This window comes from Cupressus sempervirens, chromosome 3, assembly GCF_028749045.1.
Source record: "Cupressus sempervirens isolate cs-2001-9-10 chromosome 3, ASM2874904v1, whole genome shotgun sequence".
Taxonomy (NCBI): domain Eukaryota; kingdom Viridiplantae; phylum Streptophyta; class Pinopsida; order Cupressales; family Cupressaceae; genus Cupressus; species Cupressus sempervirens.
Window position 1 is genome coordinate 197169563 of NC_143120.1, and position 14471 is coordinate 197184033.

At 34.5% G+C, this 14471-nt stretch overlaps 1 protein-coding gene across 2 annotated transcripts in view; it reads left to right on the forward strand.

Annotated features, from left to right (window-relative positions):
* The first annotated feature begins 345 nt into the window (after nucleotides 1-345).
* CPSF100 (cleavage and polyadenylation specificity factor 100) overlaps nucleotides 346-14471 on the forward strand; it is a 257061-nt gene continuing 242935 nt past the window's right edge. Inside the window, exon 1 of one of the 2 annotated variants that reach the window (XM_089819032.1) lies at nucleotides 346-845. In XM_089819032.1, coding sequence (XP_089675158.1) covers nucleotides 697-845 — 149 coding nt within the window. In that variant the 5' untranslated portion in view covers nucleotides 346-696. The remainder of the gene's footprint in view (nucleotides 846-14471) is intronic. The other variant, XR_016362048.1, reaches the window with a different exon arrangement.

Consider the following 14471-nt stretch of genomic DNA (forward strand, 5'->3'; position numbering starts at 1 on the left):
GAACCAAAAATATTTTTCCAAAAACTTCGACTTGATTTTGACATTATTCATAATTAACAGTAACAAATTTCCACAATCCATTTGTAAAGTACTAAGTTTTCTGGATTCGATTCTGTGTGTTTATTTCATCAACGTTTCGGATCACACTACATGATCCATCATTAGAATAAGAAAGTGCAGGATAGTAAGATATGCAGACTGGACCTTTCTCAAGAATTATAGGAAGTGAAGGGGGAAGCTCGCAAAACAATGCAATACAAAAAATAGAAATAAAAAGCTACACACACTAAAAAAAAATATAAAAAAGAAGATATAAAAGAAAAAGGTTAAAAAAGAAAGAATTTCATAATCTTCCGGCAATCTTCTTGCATACTAAATAGCTTACGAACCAAAAATATTTTTTCAAAAACTTCGACTTGATTTTGACAATATTCATAATCTTCCGGCAATCTTCTTCAAATAGTAGCAGCTTCATGAATCATTCAACCGAGTTCCCAGATAGTTTTTAGATGCCGAGACAGATGAATTCTATATATGAAAATACTCAGGTTCAACGTTCTTTCGATTTAAACAGACTATCCTACAGCAGACAAACGAAGATTTTGTCGACCCTCGCTTTCGGAGGGAAAATGGTGTAATTTGAAGGAGTATCCCTTGTGCAGTCAAAACCCTCGAGAAGTGTTTGCAGTGGTCGAGATGGGAACCAGTGTGCAGGTCACTCCATTGAGCGGCGTTCATTCAGAATCACCGCTTTGTTATCTTCTGTCAATTGATGGTTTCAATATTCTATTAGACTGTGGTTGGAATGACTTCTTTGACACTGAACAACTGCAGCCTCTAACCAGGTAACGATTTTCATTTTATTCTTTCTTAGTGCTATACTTTCTGTCTAAGTTCTTTTATTGCTCTTTCAATGTTTGCAAAACCCTAGTCATTTTTTGAAATGCAGTGGAACTTGGATGGAAATACGAACGGAATATTAAAAAGGATGTTTTCTTTACAATATGGAAAACTAGCATGCGAGGCGGTTTTTTAATTTTTGGTTTTGTCAATTCAATGAGCTTAGAATTCAGTCACCATCCGATCGCTCTTCTTCGCTTTTCGCCTTTCTCTTCTCTTTTTAAAAATTTCTCTTCTTATTTGATGGGCTGGGGATTATCGTGTGGTCTTATTTTCTTTAGAATGTTTTTATAATATTTGCTTGCTGTTTATTTATATGTTTTATGTTGGGGATGCCTTGAAATCCAGAGATGTCAAGTTGTGCCCGAGAAGAAGCGAGATATCTGGTGGATGTCCCCAGAAATTGATAAAAGGGGTGATGGGGAGGCAATGACCCTTCCGAGTCCTCGAGACATCCTAGATGTTAATTCAAATCTATGGGGCTGTGTCTCAATTGATCATTTCTTCTTTCCTCAATAAATATTGGGTGAGGGTATTGGCTGCCTTTGATGCAGTGGAAGTCATGCCATACAAATTATATGCAGGCAATTAAAATTTGATAAAGGTGGCATCAGAAAATGGAATGCTATGGATTCATGAAATAAAAAAATTCAGTTGAAACTAAATTAGAGTTTATGGTGGCAGCAATTGAAGATTGAGGGATTGTAACTGTTGGCATAACTGATCTACAAGTTGCTGATGAAGGAATGTATGTGTTGCATGTTCATCAGTTATATTGTTTGTCATTGATGTCAAATGTTTGGCATGTTATTTCATCTTGTTAACATATCTTTAGCAAGTATTAAGTGCACCGAGGAACCAAGAAGGCATAGTTAAGAGGAGACTTATGGGGTAACAGTTGGAATAAACAATAGAAGTAGTGTTAGTGATGAAAAGTCTTGTCAGACTACTAACAAAGAAGGCTTATTGGAGACGTAATCTCTTATTGGAGAATTGGAAAAGTCAATCAGTATTAGGCCAAGGAGAGGAAGGTTGCTCGAGAAGTTTCTAACAGGGATGGAAAAATGTTATTGTGATTGTTGAATCTAGGTTTAGGTTTTTGTGATATACTTGAGGAGAAGATAAAGCCAAAGAGAGGTTATCATGATTGGAGAAGCGGCTGGAGAGAGGAAGTCAAGTAAAGATGGATTGTGAAGAAGCAGTACGTGGGTTGAAGTCATAGCAAAGAAAATTGTAATGGTATGTTGTCATATTAAAGAGCTTTAAGGGATCAAATATAGCAAGGCAGTGCAAGTCACAAAATCACTTTTATTTTTTGTTTCCTTCTTACCATTGTAACGGTTGAATTCCCTTGAAAGGGTGGCCTTAATCAGTCTATTGTAAAACCTTTAACAAGGTAGCATTCTTAGATTAGAGTGTTGAAATCCTTTAGCAAGGTTACTCCTAGCAAAGTAAAGATCCTAATAGATCTAGAGAAAAATCCTTAAACAAGGTGCACTTAACAGTGTTTTGTAACCCTTAATTGGGCAAGCTCCTAACATAGCGTATTCCAGAAGAGTTCAACCTTTGTGAGCACTGTTTTCACATCGTGGTTTTCACCCAATTTGGGTTTCCATGAGATAAATATTAGTGTTACTATTGTGTGAATGCTTTTACTATTTTGTGTGATTGTTTATGCACTTAATCGATAATAGTGTTGTAGGCAAAACCGAATCTTATCGGTAGACAGGTAGTGAAGTTGTAAAAAGATTGTTTATATGGTGATTACTGATTCACACCCCCCCCCCCCCCCCCCCCTCTCAGTAAACAATCCTATACCTACAATTGGTATCAGAGCTTTGGTCCCTAACTTAACTAGTTAGGGAAAAGATCTCAAAATGTATAGGAAGGAGGTACCTAAGTTCAACAAGTATGAAGATGACTTCGGAATGTGGGCTAGCAGGATGAAGCTGCACTTATCAAGACTTGGAGATAATGCAAAAGACTATCTCACTACTAATTTTACAGAACTATCTAGTCCTCTTGATGCACAAAGAAGGAAAAGTTAGTACACAAAATAGTAATGATGGAGTTGGTCAGTGCTTTGAATAACTTTGAGTATGTTGACATTCAAAATTTGCCAAAAGCTAAGCAGATGTGGGACAAACTAGATGAGCATGTTTTCGAAGCTAAGGTAGAAGGACTAAGAGGAAAATTGAATGCTATGCGAATGCATGAAAATGAGACTATTGCTCAGTACAGAACAAAAATCAAGGAGATCGTTGCTGCAATCAAAGGAGTAGGAGGAACTATTGAAGAAAGCGAAGTTGTAAGTAAAATGCCGAGAACCCAACATAACCGATATGCAATTAGAGTTTCTGCTATACAAGAGCTGAGAACTATTGATAAAAGTAAGATTACTATCGATTCCCTTATTGGAAGGCTAATAGTGTTTGAGCTAAGCAACTATGATAATAGTTAGTCAACTAATGAAATGGCACTTCAAGCTTCAGTAAGTGAAGAACCATGCCGAAGAAGAAGATTTGTTGATGATGGAGAATATAAGGGACTAGCAGCAAAAGAGAAAGAGCTAGAAGCCTTGATCGCAAAAAGATTTCCCAAAGACAAAGGTATATATAAAGGGAAGAATCATATTACATGCCGGAATTGTAGGCAAATTGGTCACTTTGCGCACAGATGTCCTAACAAACCAAAGAAAGAGAAAACCGTAGAAAAAGTGAACCGATACAGAAAGAATAATCACTTTGGACAAAAAGGCAAGAAGGCCTGTTACATAGCTGAGCATGAAGATAATGAAGATGATGCTATTGGAGATGATGAAGAAATAGTTTTTGTTGCTTGAAAGGAGAGACATCAACCGACAGGGATGATATCAGAGAACATAATGCATTAATCTTAAGCATGGACAAAAACAATGATTGGATCATCGACAGTGTCTGCTCTCACTACATAACTGGAGATAAAGACAAATTCGTAACCTTGGAGTAGTGCAATGGAGGTTCTATAAAGTTTGGAAACAGATCACCTTGCATAGTCAGAGGAGAAGGTATAATTAATCTAACTGATGATATTGTTATCGATGAAGTTTATTGGGCAAACGGTTTACAGTACAATCTTTTAACTGTTTCTCAATTGAATAACAAAGGTTTCATATTTGAGTTTAGTAATGGAAAATGCAAAATATCTACAAAGAATGGGATATTGGTTGCTATTTTTGAACAAACAAAAGGCAATCTTTTCAAGTTATACACATCACTAGGACATTGTCTGATTGCTAAAATAGAAGAAAGTTGGTTATGGAGAAGAAACTGTGTTATGTAAACTTTGATAATCTTGAAAAAGTAAGCAAAAAGAAAAGTGTAAGAGGAATGCCGATAGTGAATAAATTTGAGAATGTTGTATGCAAGGAGTGTCAGTTTGGAAAGATGACTTGGTTAAGTTTTTCAAGTAAAGAATATTCAACTCAGAACATATTGGATTCAGTACACACAAATCTTTGCGGTCCTATTGGTCCTAAAAACTATCACAGAGACAAATTCTTTATATTATTTGTTGATGACTACTCAAAGATGATGTTTGTTATGTTCTTAAAAGTAAAATCAGAAGCATTTGATATGTTCAAGTAATACAAGGCTAGAGTGGAGCAAGAAACTGATAGAACTTTGAAATGTCTTAGATTAGATAGAAGATGCGAATTCACATCTAATGAGCTTAACTAATACTATGAAGAGAATGGTATTAAAAGACAGCTGACAGTACCGAGAACACCTCAACAGAATGATATTGAAGAAAGAAGAAATAGATTCATAGTTGAATGTGCAAAAACACTATCGAGTCAGAACAATGTCACACAAATTCTGGAGAGAAGCTATTAGTACAACAATTTATACACTAAATCGAGTACAACTCAGAAATGGAGTAATAAGATGCCATATGAAATCTGGTATGGAAGGACACTTAATGTAAGTTATTTCAGAATCTTTGGAAGCAAATGTTACATCAGGAAAGGTGAAAGAAATGGTAAGCTTGACACAAAGAGTGAAGAAGGAATGTTTCTGGGATACCCAACTAGAAGTAAAGCATACAAGTGTCTAAACTTGAAGACAAATAAAATTATTGAAAGTGCAAATGTGAAGATAGATGAATTCTCTGAACAAAATGAAGAAAACAACAGGAGGAAACTAGAAGAATACAATGAGCTAATATACTTTGAACTTGAGAAGATAGAAACACATTGTGTGACAACAGGAACTGATAATGCTAAACCGATAACACCACAACAAGAGAAAAATGAGGAACAAAATTAGAGCATAGAACTTGTTACACCAAAGTGCATCTTGTCAAACATAATTGGAGACAAAAATGAAGGAGCATGAACTAGAAGTCAGCTAAGAGCAAGGAACACTACATGTTTAATATCAAAGATGGAGCCTAAACTTCATAAAAGATGCATTAAAGGATGAAGATTGGAGACAAGCTATGGAGGAAGAATTGAAACAAATTGAGAAAAATAATACTTGGTCACTAATTCCTAGACCCGAGGACAAAAATGTTATAGGCACAAAGCGGGTTTTTAGAAACAAGTCAAGATTGGTTTGCAAAGGCTATGAACAAGAGGGAGGAGTAGATTATGGAAAGACGTTTATACCGGTTGCTAGATTGGAAGGTGTAAGGATACTACTAGCATGTGCAACTTATAAAGGATTTAAAGTTTATGAAATGGATATGAAATCAACATTTCTAAATGAAGCATTAGAAGAGGAAGCATACATTGAACAACCTGAAGGTTTTGTTATAGAATAAGGAAAAGATTTGGTATGCAAGCTACGCAAAGCACTATATGGACTGAAGTAGGCATCAAGAGCATGGTATGAAGGCTATATTCTTATTTGATCAAAATAGGATTGGGGATTGGTAAGAACAAGTGATAATTGTAATCTATATCTTAAGACTAAAAGTAAAAGTAGAGTCTTTAATTGCTGAAATCTTGGTGGATGATATAATCTTTGGAGATGAAGCATTAAGTAAGTCATTTACAGAGGGAATGAGAAATGAGTTTGAGATGTCTATAATTGGAGAAATAAAATTCTTTATTGTACTTCAAGTACAATTGATGAAGAATGAAATCTATATCACTCAGTCAAATTACATAAAAAAAACCTTGAAAACATTTGGGATGGAAGAACCTAAACTTGTTAGTACAACGTTGGTTACCAGTTGCAAGCTGTCAAAAGAAGATGAATCTAAGGAAGTAAATGAGACACTGTACAGATTAATAATTGGGAAGCTATAGTATGTTGTTCATAGTAGACTTGACATAGCTCAAACCATAGGAATTGTTGCAAGGTTCTCATCACAACCGAAGGTGTCACATTTGACATCAATTAAAAGGATATTCCAATATTTGAAAGGAACTCAAGATCATGACCTATGGTATGAAAATCAATGAGACTTTGATCTTAAAGTCTATACAGATGTAGATTGGGCAAGCAATATCGATGACAGAAAGAGCACAAGTGGAGGAGCATTTTTCTTAGGAGAAAGGTTAGTTTGATGGACAAGTAAGAAGCAAAATTGCATTTCACAATCTACTGCGAAAGTTGAATATGTGGTAGGTGTAGCCTGCAATCAATTGTCAGTAAGTTGCACGGATGAAACATATATTGAATGGAATGCATGAAACGATTGAAGAACCAATTGTTATACATTGTGACAACACAAATGATATCAATATATCCAAGAATATGGTAATGTATTCAAAAACCAAACACAGCAATCTGATATCATTTCTGAGGGAGCAAGTACAAAATAAAAGAAATTAGACTCGAGTATATTCCAACGAAGGAACAAGTTGCTGATATATTTACAAAACCACTACCAAGGGAAAGCTTTGAGTATTTGAGAAGCAAGTTAGGGGTTGTACCCCTATTGGAAATCAAGTAGGAAGATGTAGTGTGCATCAGTTCATGAAGAGCCTAACAATGTATCTTTTGCATGGATTGTTGTAAGCATGGGCTGCTCAAGGGAGTAGTAGTCTAAAAGGCGAGTACAAGAGCAAGTTAATCAGGATATGAAGTGAGTTTATTAAATATTGGCGTCTTTGGCATTGTTGTCAAAGGGGGAGAAGATGCGAAGAACGAAGAAAGGGCAAGAAAGTAATAAGAAGGAGAAACTGAAGATCTTGTGAATAAATGTGAAGAATGCAAATCAAAAATCTACAAAATACAAACTATGGAAGATCATATTGTGTGGGGGATATCAGTTCTTGGCAACAAGATGCCATTGTTTACTATGGTTTTCCATCAATTCCAAAGGGGGATATTGTTGGCATAATTAAGCTACAATTTGTTGATGAAGGAAAGAATGCATGTGTTGCATGTTCATTAGCTATACTGTTTGTCATTGATGTCAAATGTTTGACATGTTATTTCATCTTGTTACTACATCTTTAGCAAGTATAATATTAAGGGCACCAAGGGACTGAGAAGGCATAGTTGAAAGGAGACTTATAAGGGTAATAGTTGGAATAAACAATGGAAGTAGTGTTAGTGATGAAAAGTCTTCTCGAAGTATCAACGAAGAAGGCTTATCGAAGACGTAATCTCTTATCAAAGAATCGAAATCAGTCAGTGTTAGGTCAAGGAGAGGAAGATTGTTCGAGAAGTCTTTAACAAGGTGGAAAGATGTTAGTGTGATCGTTGGATCAAGGTTTAGGTTTTGTGATATACTTAAGGAGAAGAGAAAACCAAAGAGAAGGTATCGTGAGTGGAGAGAGGAAGTCAAGTAAAGACAAATTGTGAAGGAGTAAGTGGGTTGTGGTCATAGCAAAGAAAACAGTAATGGTATGTTGTTGTATTGATGAGCTTTAAGGGATCTGATATAGCAAGGCAGTGCAAGTCACATATCATTGTTATTTTCTGTTACCTTCTTACCATTGTAACAATTGAAATCCCTTGAAAGGGTGGCCTTAATTGGTCTATTGTAAAATCTCTAACAAGGTAGCATTCCTAGATTAGAGTGTTGAAATCCTTTAACAAGGTTACTCCTACTAGAGTAAAGATCCTAATAGATCTAGAGGAAAATCCTTAAACAAGGTACAGTTAACAGTTTTTTGTAACTCTTAATTGGGCAAGCCAAACCGGTTCACTATCAAGAAGGGGGAATTAATCATCAAATCAACAAAGTGGACATAAAAGCAATCAAAACATCACCAATCATCAATTCATCTTGGAATCAAGCAATCAAACTATTTAGTAATCAAGCAATCAATCAATCATTCATGTTAAATCCTAATAACTTGATTATATCAATGTTTTGATATTCCCGATTAGACATATCTGATATGCATATAAGTTCTCTTATACTGCCTCATGATAAATACTTCTCGCTATAATGATTGGCAATTCACTAGGTATACTTATATACCTCTTAAATAACTAGTATAGTTGATTATTAATTAACTATTAGTTATTTGATAAAGGCTGCCGATTTGTTATGGAAAAGGATTGTTTCATGGAGGGCTGACCTAGAAGGGGTGTGTCTTATGGAAAGACAAGACCCTTGGTTAATTTATAAAATAAGAACAAGATTGTGGATAGAAGACACAATATTATCAAAGTTTGCTCTTCTAGCAATCTGCTCCTTGACGATTTAAATTAGAGATAAAATATAATTTGCAGAATTCATTTCAGATTTCTTGGACAATAACATTCAGCCTAGATTTGAAGTAGATCGATTTGCAGCAAGAGTAAAATCATTATTTCAGTATTGGTTCATTAGAATTTGTAGAAACATTACATGGTATCAGAGCTCTGCTAGTCAAACCTAGGCTCTGCAAATTGACAATCAGATTTAAAATATCTAGCAACATCCTTCTACCTTCAATGGCTAGCGCAATCAGACCCGAAGATAGGTTTGATGGAAAAGAACACTTCGTTGCTTGGAAATTCAAAATTATGATGATTCTTGAAGACAATGATGTGAAACAGTTTGTTGATAAAGAATCCAAGCAACCTGATGCTGATCCTCATAAAACTATCTGGAGTAAAGGAAAGAGGAAAGCCATACAAATCATATTAGATGGAGTTAAAAATGAAATAGTACCTATGCTAATGAAACATCAAACAACATTTAGTATGATGAGTGCATTATTAAATGTGTATGAGGTTAATAATGCAACTAGAACCCTTGCACTAAAAAGGAAACTAAATCATACACAGATAAAGAAGGGAGAATCTATGAATTCATACTTCCTAAGGGTGGCTAGTCTAAGAGATGAACTTGCAAGTATAGGGACCATAATTGAAGACAAAGAGCTAACACTTATGGCTATAGATGGGTTACTAGATTCATGGAAAACATTCTCACAAGGAGAAAGTGCTAAAGACAATCTTCCAGAGTTCAATAGACTTAAAGGAGATTGCCTTCAAGAAGAATCCAGGGAACTCAAGAAAGGAGGAAAATTGAAAATTGAAGATGAAGAACTTCATGTTCTCAACACAAATTCCTATAAAGATAAGAAGAAGCACTTCAAGAAGAGGGGTTATCAAAGAAATGACAAACCTAAGAGAGATTTATCCAAAATAAAATGCTTTTAATGTGAAAAATTTGGATACTATAGATGTAATTGCCCTGAGAATACAAAGCAGCAAGTAAACTGTACAAATGTTACTAGGAAAGAAGAAAACTATGATCCTGAGAAATGTGTATTGTATTCTACACTATCAAATGAAGTATCAAGCAAAGCATGGGTAATTGATAGTGGATCATCTCGACACATTACAGGATATAAAGAAGTACTAGAATCAATATCAAAAGAAGTTAATAATAAAGTTACCATAGGTGATAATTGCACTCATTCAGTCAAAGGAATTGGGAACTGCACCTTGAAATTGAAGTCGAGTATTTCTCTCCATCTCAAAAAAGTACTCTATGTACTAGGAATAAAGAGGAATCTAATCTCTGTTACAGCATTTGAAGATGATGGACATAATGTTGCATTCATGGACGGTAAAGTAATGACCTGGTCTAAGAACTCTTCATTTAAGATATCAAAGTTGATTGGTCAAAGAAAGGGATACTTGTATGAATTAATCATAGAACTTATTCAAGCCTTAATTCATGAAGTTGCTTATATAAACGATAAGAACTCTTCATTTAAGATATCAAAGTTGATTGGTCAAAGAAAGGGATACTTGTATGAATTAATCATAGAACTTATTCAAGCCTTAATTCATGAAGTTGCTGATATAAACGAAATGTGGCATAGAAGGTTAGGACATTTAAACTTCAAAGCCTTATCAACTATGGAGAAGATGGTCATTGGTTTACCTAAGTTGAATAAAGATCATTCAAGCATATGTAGAGGATGCACTTCGGGTAAGAACACCAAAAGTCCATTTCAAGATAGCACTAGGAAAATTAACAATGTTTTGGAATTAGTTCACTCAGATTTATGTGGACCTATGTCCATTCCTTCTCTTGGAGGATTCTGGTACTATATACTTTTTATAGATGATTTCTCTAGGAAAATATGGATTTACTTCTTAATATGTAAAGAATCAGAAGAAATCCTTAAGAGATTTAAAGAATTCAAAACAGTAACTGAAAACTTATCAGGACACAAAATTAAATCTCTTAGGACTGATAATGAAGGGGAATATACTTAAGATTTGTTTAAAGATTTTTATAAAGAAGAAGGAACTTCAGATTTGTTTAAAGATTTTTATAAAGAAGGAATTAAGAGGGAGTATAATGTTCCTTATAATCCACAGCAAAACGGGGTAGCAGAAAGGAAGAATAGAACAATTATAGAAGCAACAAGACCTATGATATTTGATCAAAATTTAGAATATTATCTTTGGGCAAAAGCCTCATGTATTGCTGTCTATATTCAAAACAAAAGTCCTCATTCCTACCTTAGAGATAAATCTCCTGAAGAAGTCTTTTCTAAGGTAAAACTAAATATAAGCCATCTTAGGATATTTGGGTGCCTAGTATACATACATATTCCAAAAGAAAAGAGAACTAAGTTAGAACCCTCCGGGAGGAAAGGTATTTTTGTCGGGTATAGTGAAACATCTAAGGCATATAGAGTTTTCATACTTGGTCAGAAAAACATTGAACTTAGTAGGGATGTAATATTTGAAGAAGATTTAGCATTCAAAAGAGCCCTTAGTTCTGAAGATCCTTAACATATACCTAGTTCTGAAGAAAATCATGAATCTGAATTTTAGAGGGAGAACATTGAAGAAATTGAAGATGAAATTCAAAATCTTAATCTTGAGGAAACTCAAAATCTTAAGAAAAGACCACTTTGGGCTATTAAGACCGTAGAGGAAGCAAAAGACTTCACTGCACCATCTGGAACCTTTAGAGAAAGCAAAAGACCCAAAAAATTTTCTAGACATGCAACAAACATGAGTGATTTATCTAAATTAGAACCAACCAATGTTTCAGATGCTATTAAACATACAACTTGGAAGGATGCTAGATGGAAGAATACCAATCCATTATTAAGAATGATGTTTGGAAAATTGTTCCAAGGCCTGAAGGAAGATTTATTGTTTCTTCCAAGTGGATATTTAAAATCAAGCATGTTGCCGACGGTAGCATTGAAAAATATAAAGCCAGATTCGTAGCCAGAGGATTCTCTTAGGAGGGAATTGATTATGAAGAAACCTTTGCTCCAGTTGCTAGATACACCTTTGTAAGAGCAGTCCTAGCTATTGCAACATCGAAGGGATATAAAGTACATCAGATGGATGTGAAAACAACATTTATGAATGGGAAGATTACAAAAGAGGTATATTTGGAGCAACCTAAAGGATTTGAAACTCATAACCCTAAAGTCTTTGTTTGTAGGCTCAAGAAAACTCTCTAAGGGCTTAAACAGGCTCCAAGGGCATGGTATGAAAGAATTGATAAATATCTCTCCAATTTAGGATTCTCCAAGAATGAAGCTGATCCAAATCTCTATTATAAAAGGGATAAAGATGATATGATAATTTTGATACTAGATGTTGATGATTTACTAATAACAAGTGATGATCATCTTATAGATCAATGCAAGAAAGTTCTAATCAGAAAATTTGAAATGAAAGATTTAGGATTCCTTCATTACTTCCTAGAACTAGAAGTATTACGGAACTCTAACAACATCATACTTAATCACGGAAAGTATATGTTTGACATCTTGAAGAAATTTGGAATGTGGAACTGAAGACCTATGTCTTCTCCTATGGAGACTAATCTACACAAATTTAAGGAAGCAGTAGTAGAATCATCCTCCATAGATTCTACTCTCTATAGACAAATGATTGGGTCTCTTATGTACTTGGTAAATACAAGACCTGATATTTGCTACGCTATTAATGCCTTAAGTCAGTTCATGTGTGAGCCAAAGGAGATTCACCTAGTTGCAGTCAAACACATTATGAGATACTTACAAGGTACACTTAACCTTGGGCTCAAGTATGAGAAAGTTGACTTTGACTTACATGGGTACACAGACTTAGATTGGGCTAGAAGTGTTACTGATAGGAAAAGCACTTTAGGATGTTGTTTCAGTTTAGGCTCAGCGATGATAAAATGGATATACAGAAAGCAGGCATTAGTAGCATAGAGTTGCACAGAAGTTGAATACATTGCAACAACAATGGCCTCTCGGGAAGCAGTGTGGCTTAGAAAGTTATTTGTGGGATTATTTGGTCAACCCATGAATCCTAGTATTATTCATTGTGATAATCAGAGTTCCATCAAGCTTTCTGTGAATCCAGTTTTTCATGACAAGTCCAAGCATATTGAAATTCCTTACCATTATGTAGGAGATATGGTAGACAAGAATACTGTAAAGTTAGAATACATTTGCACTGCAGATCAGACATCAGATATTCTTACCAACCCTTTCTCTCGAGTGAAGAAGATCACTTCAAAAAAAGACTTGGTATGGTTGAATTATAATACATTTGTATTCTTTAACTATTAATGAAATAATCTTGTGTTAAAATTATTATTGTCAGGCTATTGACTGTTATGGGCTTCACCATTTGTATTCATTATTTAAGAGGTGATGATCTCTGAGATAATGAACACTTGTATAAAAGACATATGAGAGATGACGATCTCTAATATAATGTACTGAACAGTAAAGAACTACTATCAGATTTGGATGAGTTCAAGATCACATTGTGATGTAGACATTTCTATGCCTATGAGTCACAACTTGGATAAAGGAAGAATTTTATCATTCTCTGGATTTTATCCTACGTAATGGTAGATCTTAACTTAGGATCATATTGTGATATAGGCCTGCCATTACCTATGAGTCACAATTTGGATAAAGGAAGAATTTTATCATTCTCCGTATTTTATCTTGTGTATTTCATTACATGTAAATACTGTTATCCCAAGTGTTAGTGATAATCCATATTATAGGTTGAGTAATATAACAAAGTATCATGTGTACCATGATACTACATGCATGGAAAAATCAGATAGATATAGTGTACAATTCTATGCTTAAACAATGTTGATATATATGTTTCTCTCATTTATATTATCAAGTTAAGAGGGAGTGTTAAATCCCAATAACTTGATTATATCAATGTTCTGATATTCCTGATTAGACATGATATGGATATAAGTTCCCTTATACTGCCTCATGATAAATACTTCTCACTGTAATGATTGGCGTTTTACTAGGTATACTTATATACCTCTTAAATAACCAGTGTAGTTGATTACTAATTAACTATTAGTTATTTTATAAAGGTCACTGATTTGTTATGGAAAAGGATTGTTTCATGGAGGCTTATGGAAAGACAAGACCCTTGGTTAATGTATAAAATAGGAACAAGATTGTGGATAGAAGACACACAATATTACCAAAGTCTGCTCTTCTAGCAATGTGCTCCTTGACGATTTAAATCAGAGATAAAATATAATTTCCAGAATTCATTTCAGACTTCCTGGACAATAACATTCAGCCCAGATTTGAAGTAGATCAATTTGCAGCAGGAGTAAAATCATTATTTCAGTATTGGTTGATCAGAATTTGTAGAAACTTTACAATTCAATCAAGGTATCGGTCTTGAATGTGAGGAAGTGACAAATAAGGAGGATGAAACATGAACTATACATAGTATAGGAAGGCAAACTAGGGCATGTTTGATGCTATCTTGTGTGATTAAAGTACTCAAAATCTTGACATCTGCTTCATCATTCAGCTAGCTAATATTGAGAAGATCAACTTTGCAGTTTTGAACATGTCTACATAATTTTTTGCATTGCCGAAAATGTCTATATAAATTTCATACTATTGGAAAGCTTACATTACCAAGCTTGAGCACAATATCAAGCTTGTATACACTGGGAGGAGAAGCTCATATCACATAGGCAGAGCTAAAAATAAGCTGCCAAAGTAAGACATAGGTAAATAAGCTAACCAATATAGAATTCCTCATAGGTGATACACTAGAGAAAACATATTTTGAAGTAGAAGCTACAATGATGAAGATAATATACTCTTTGCCTTGTGCAACACACGAGTCAGATTTACCCTTCTAAACCAG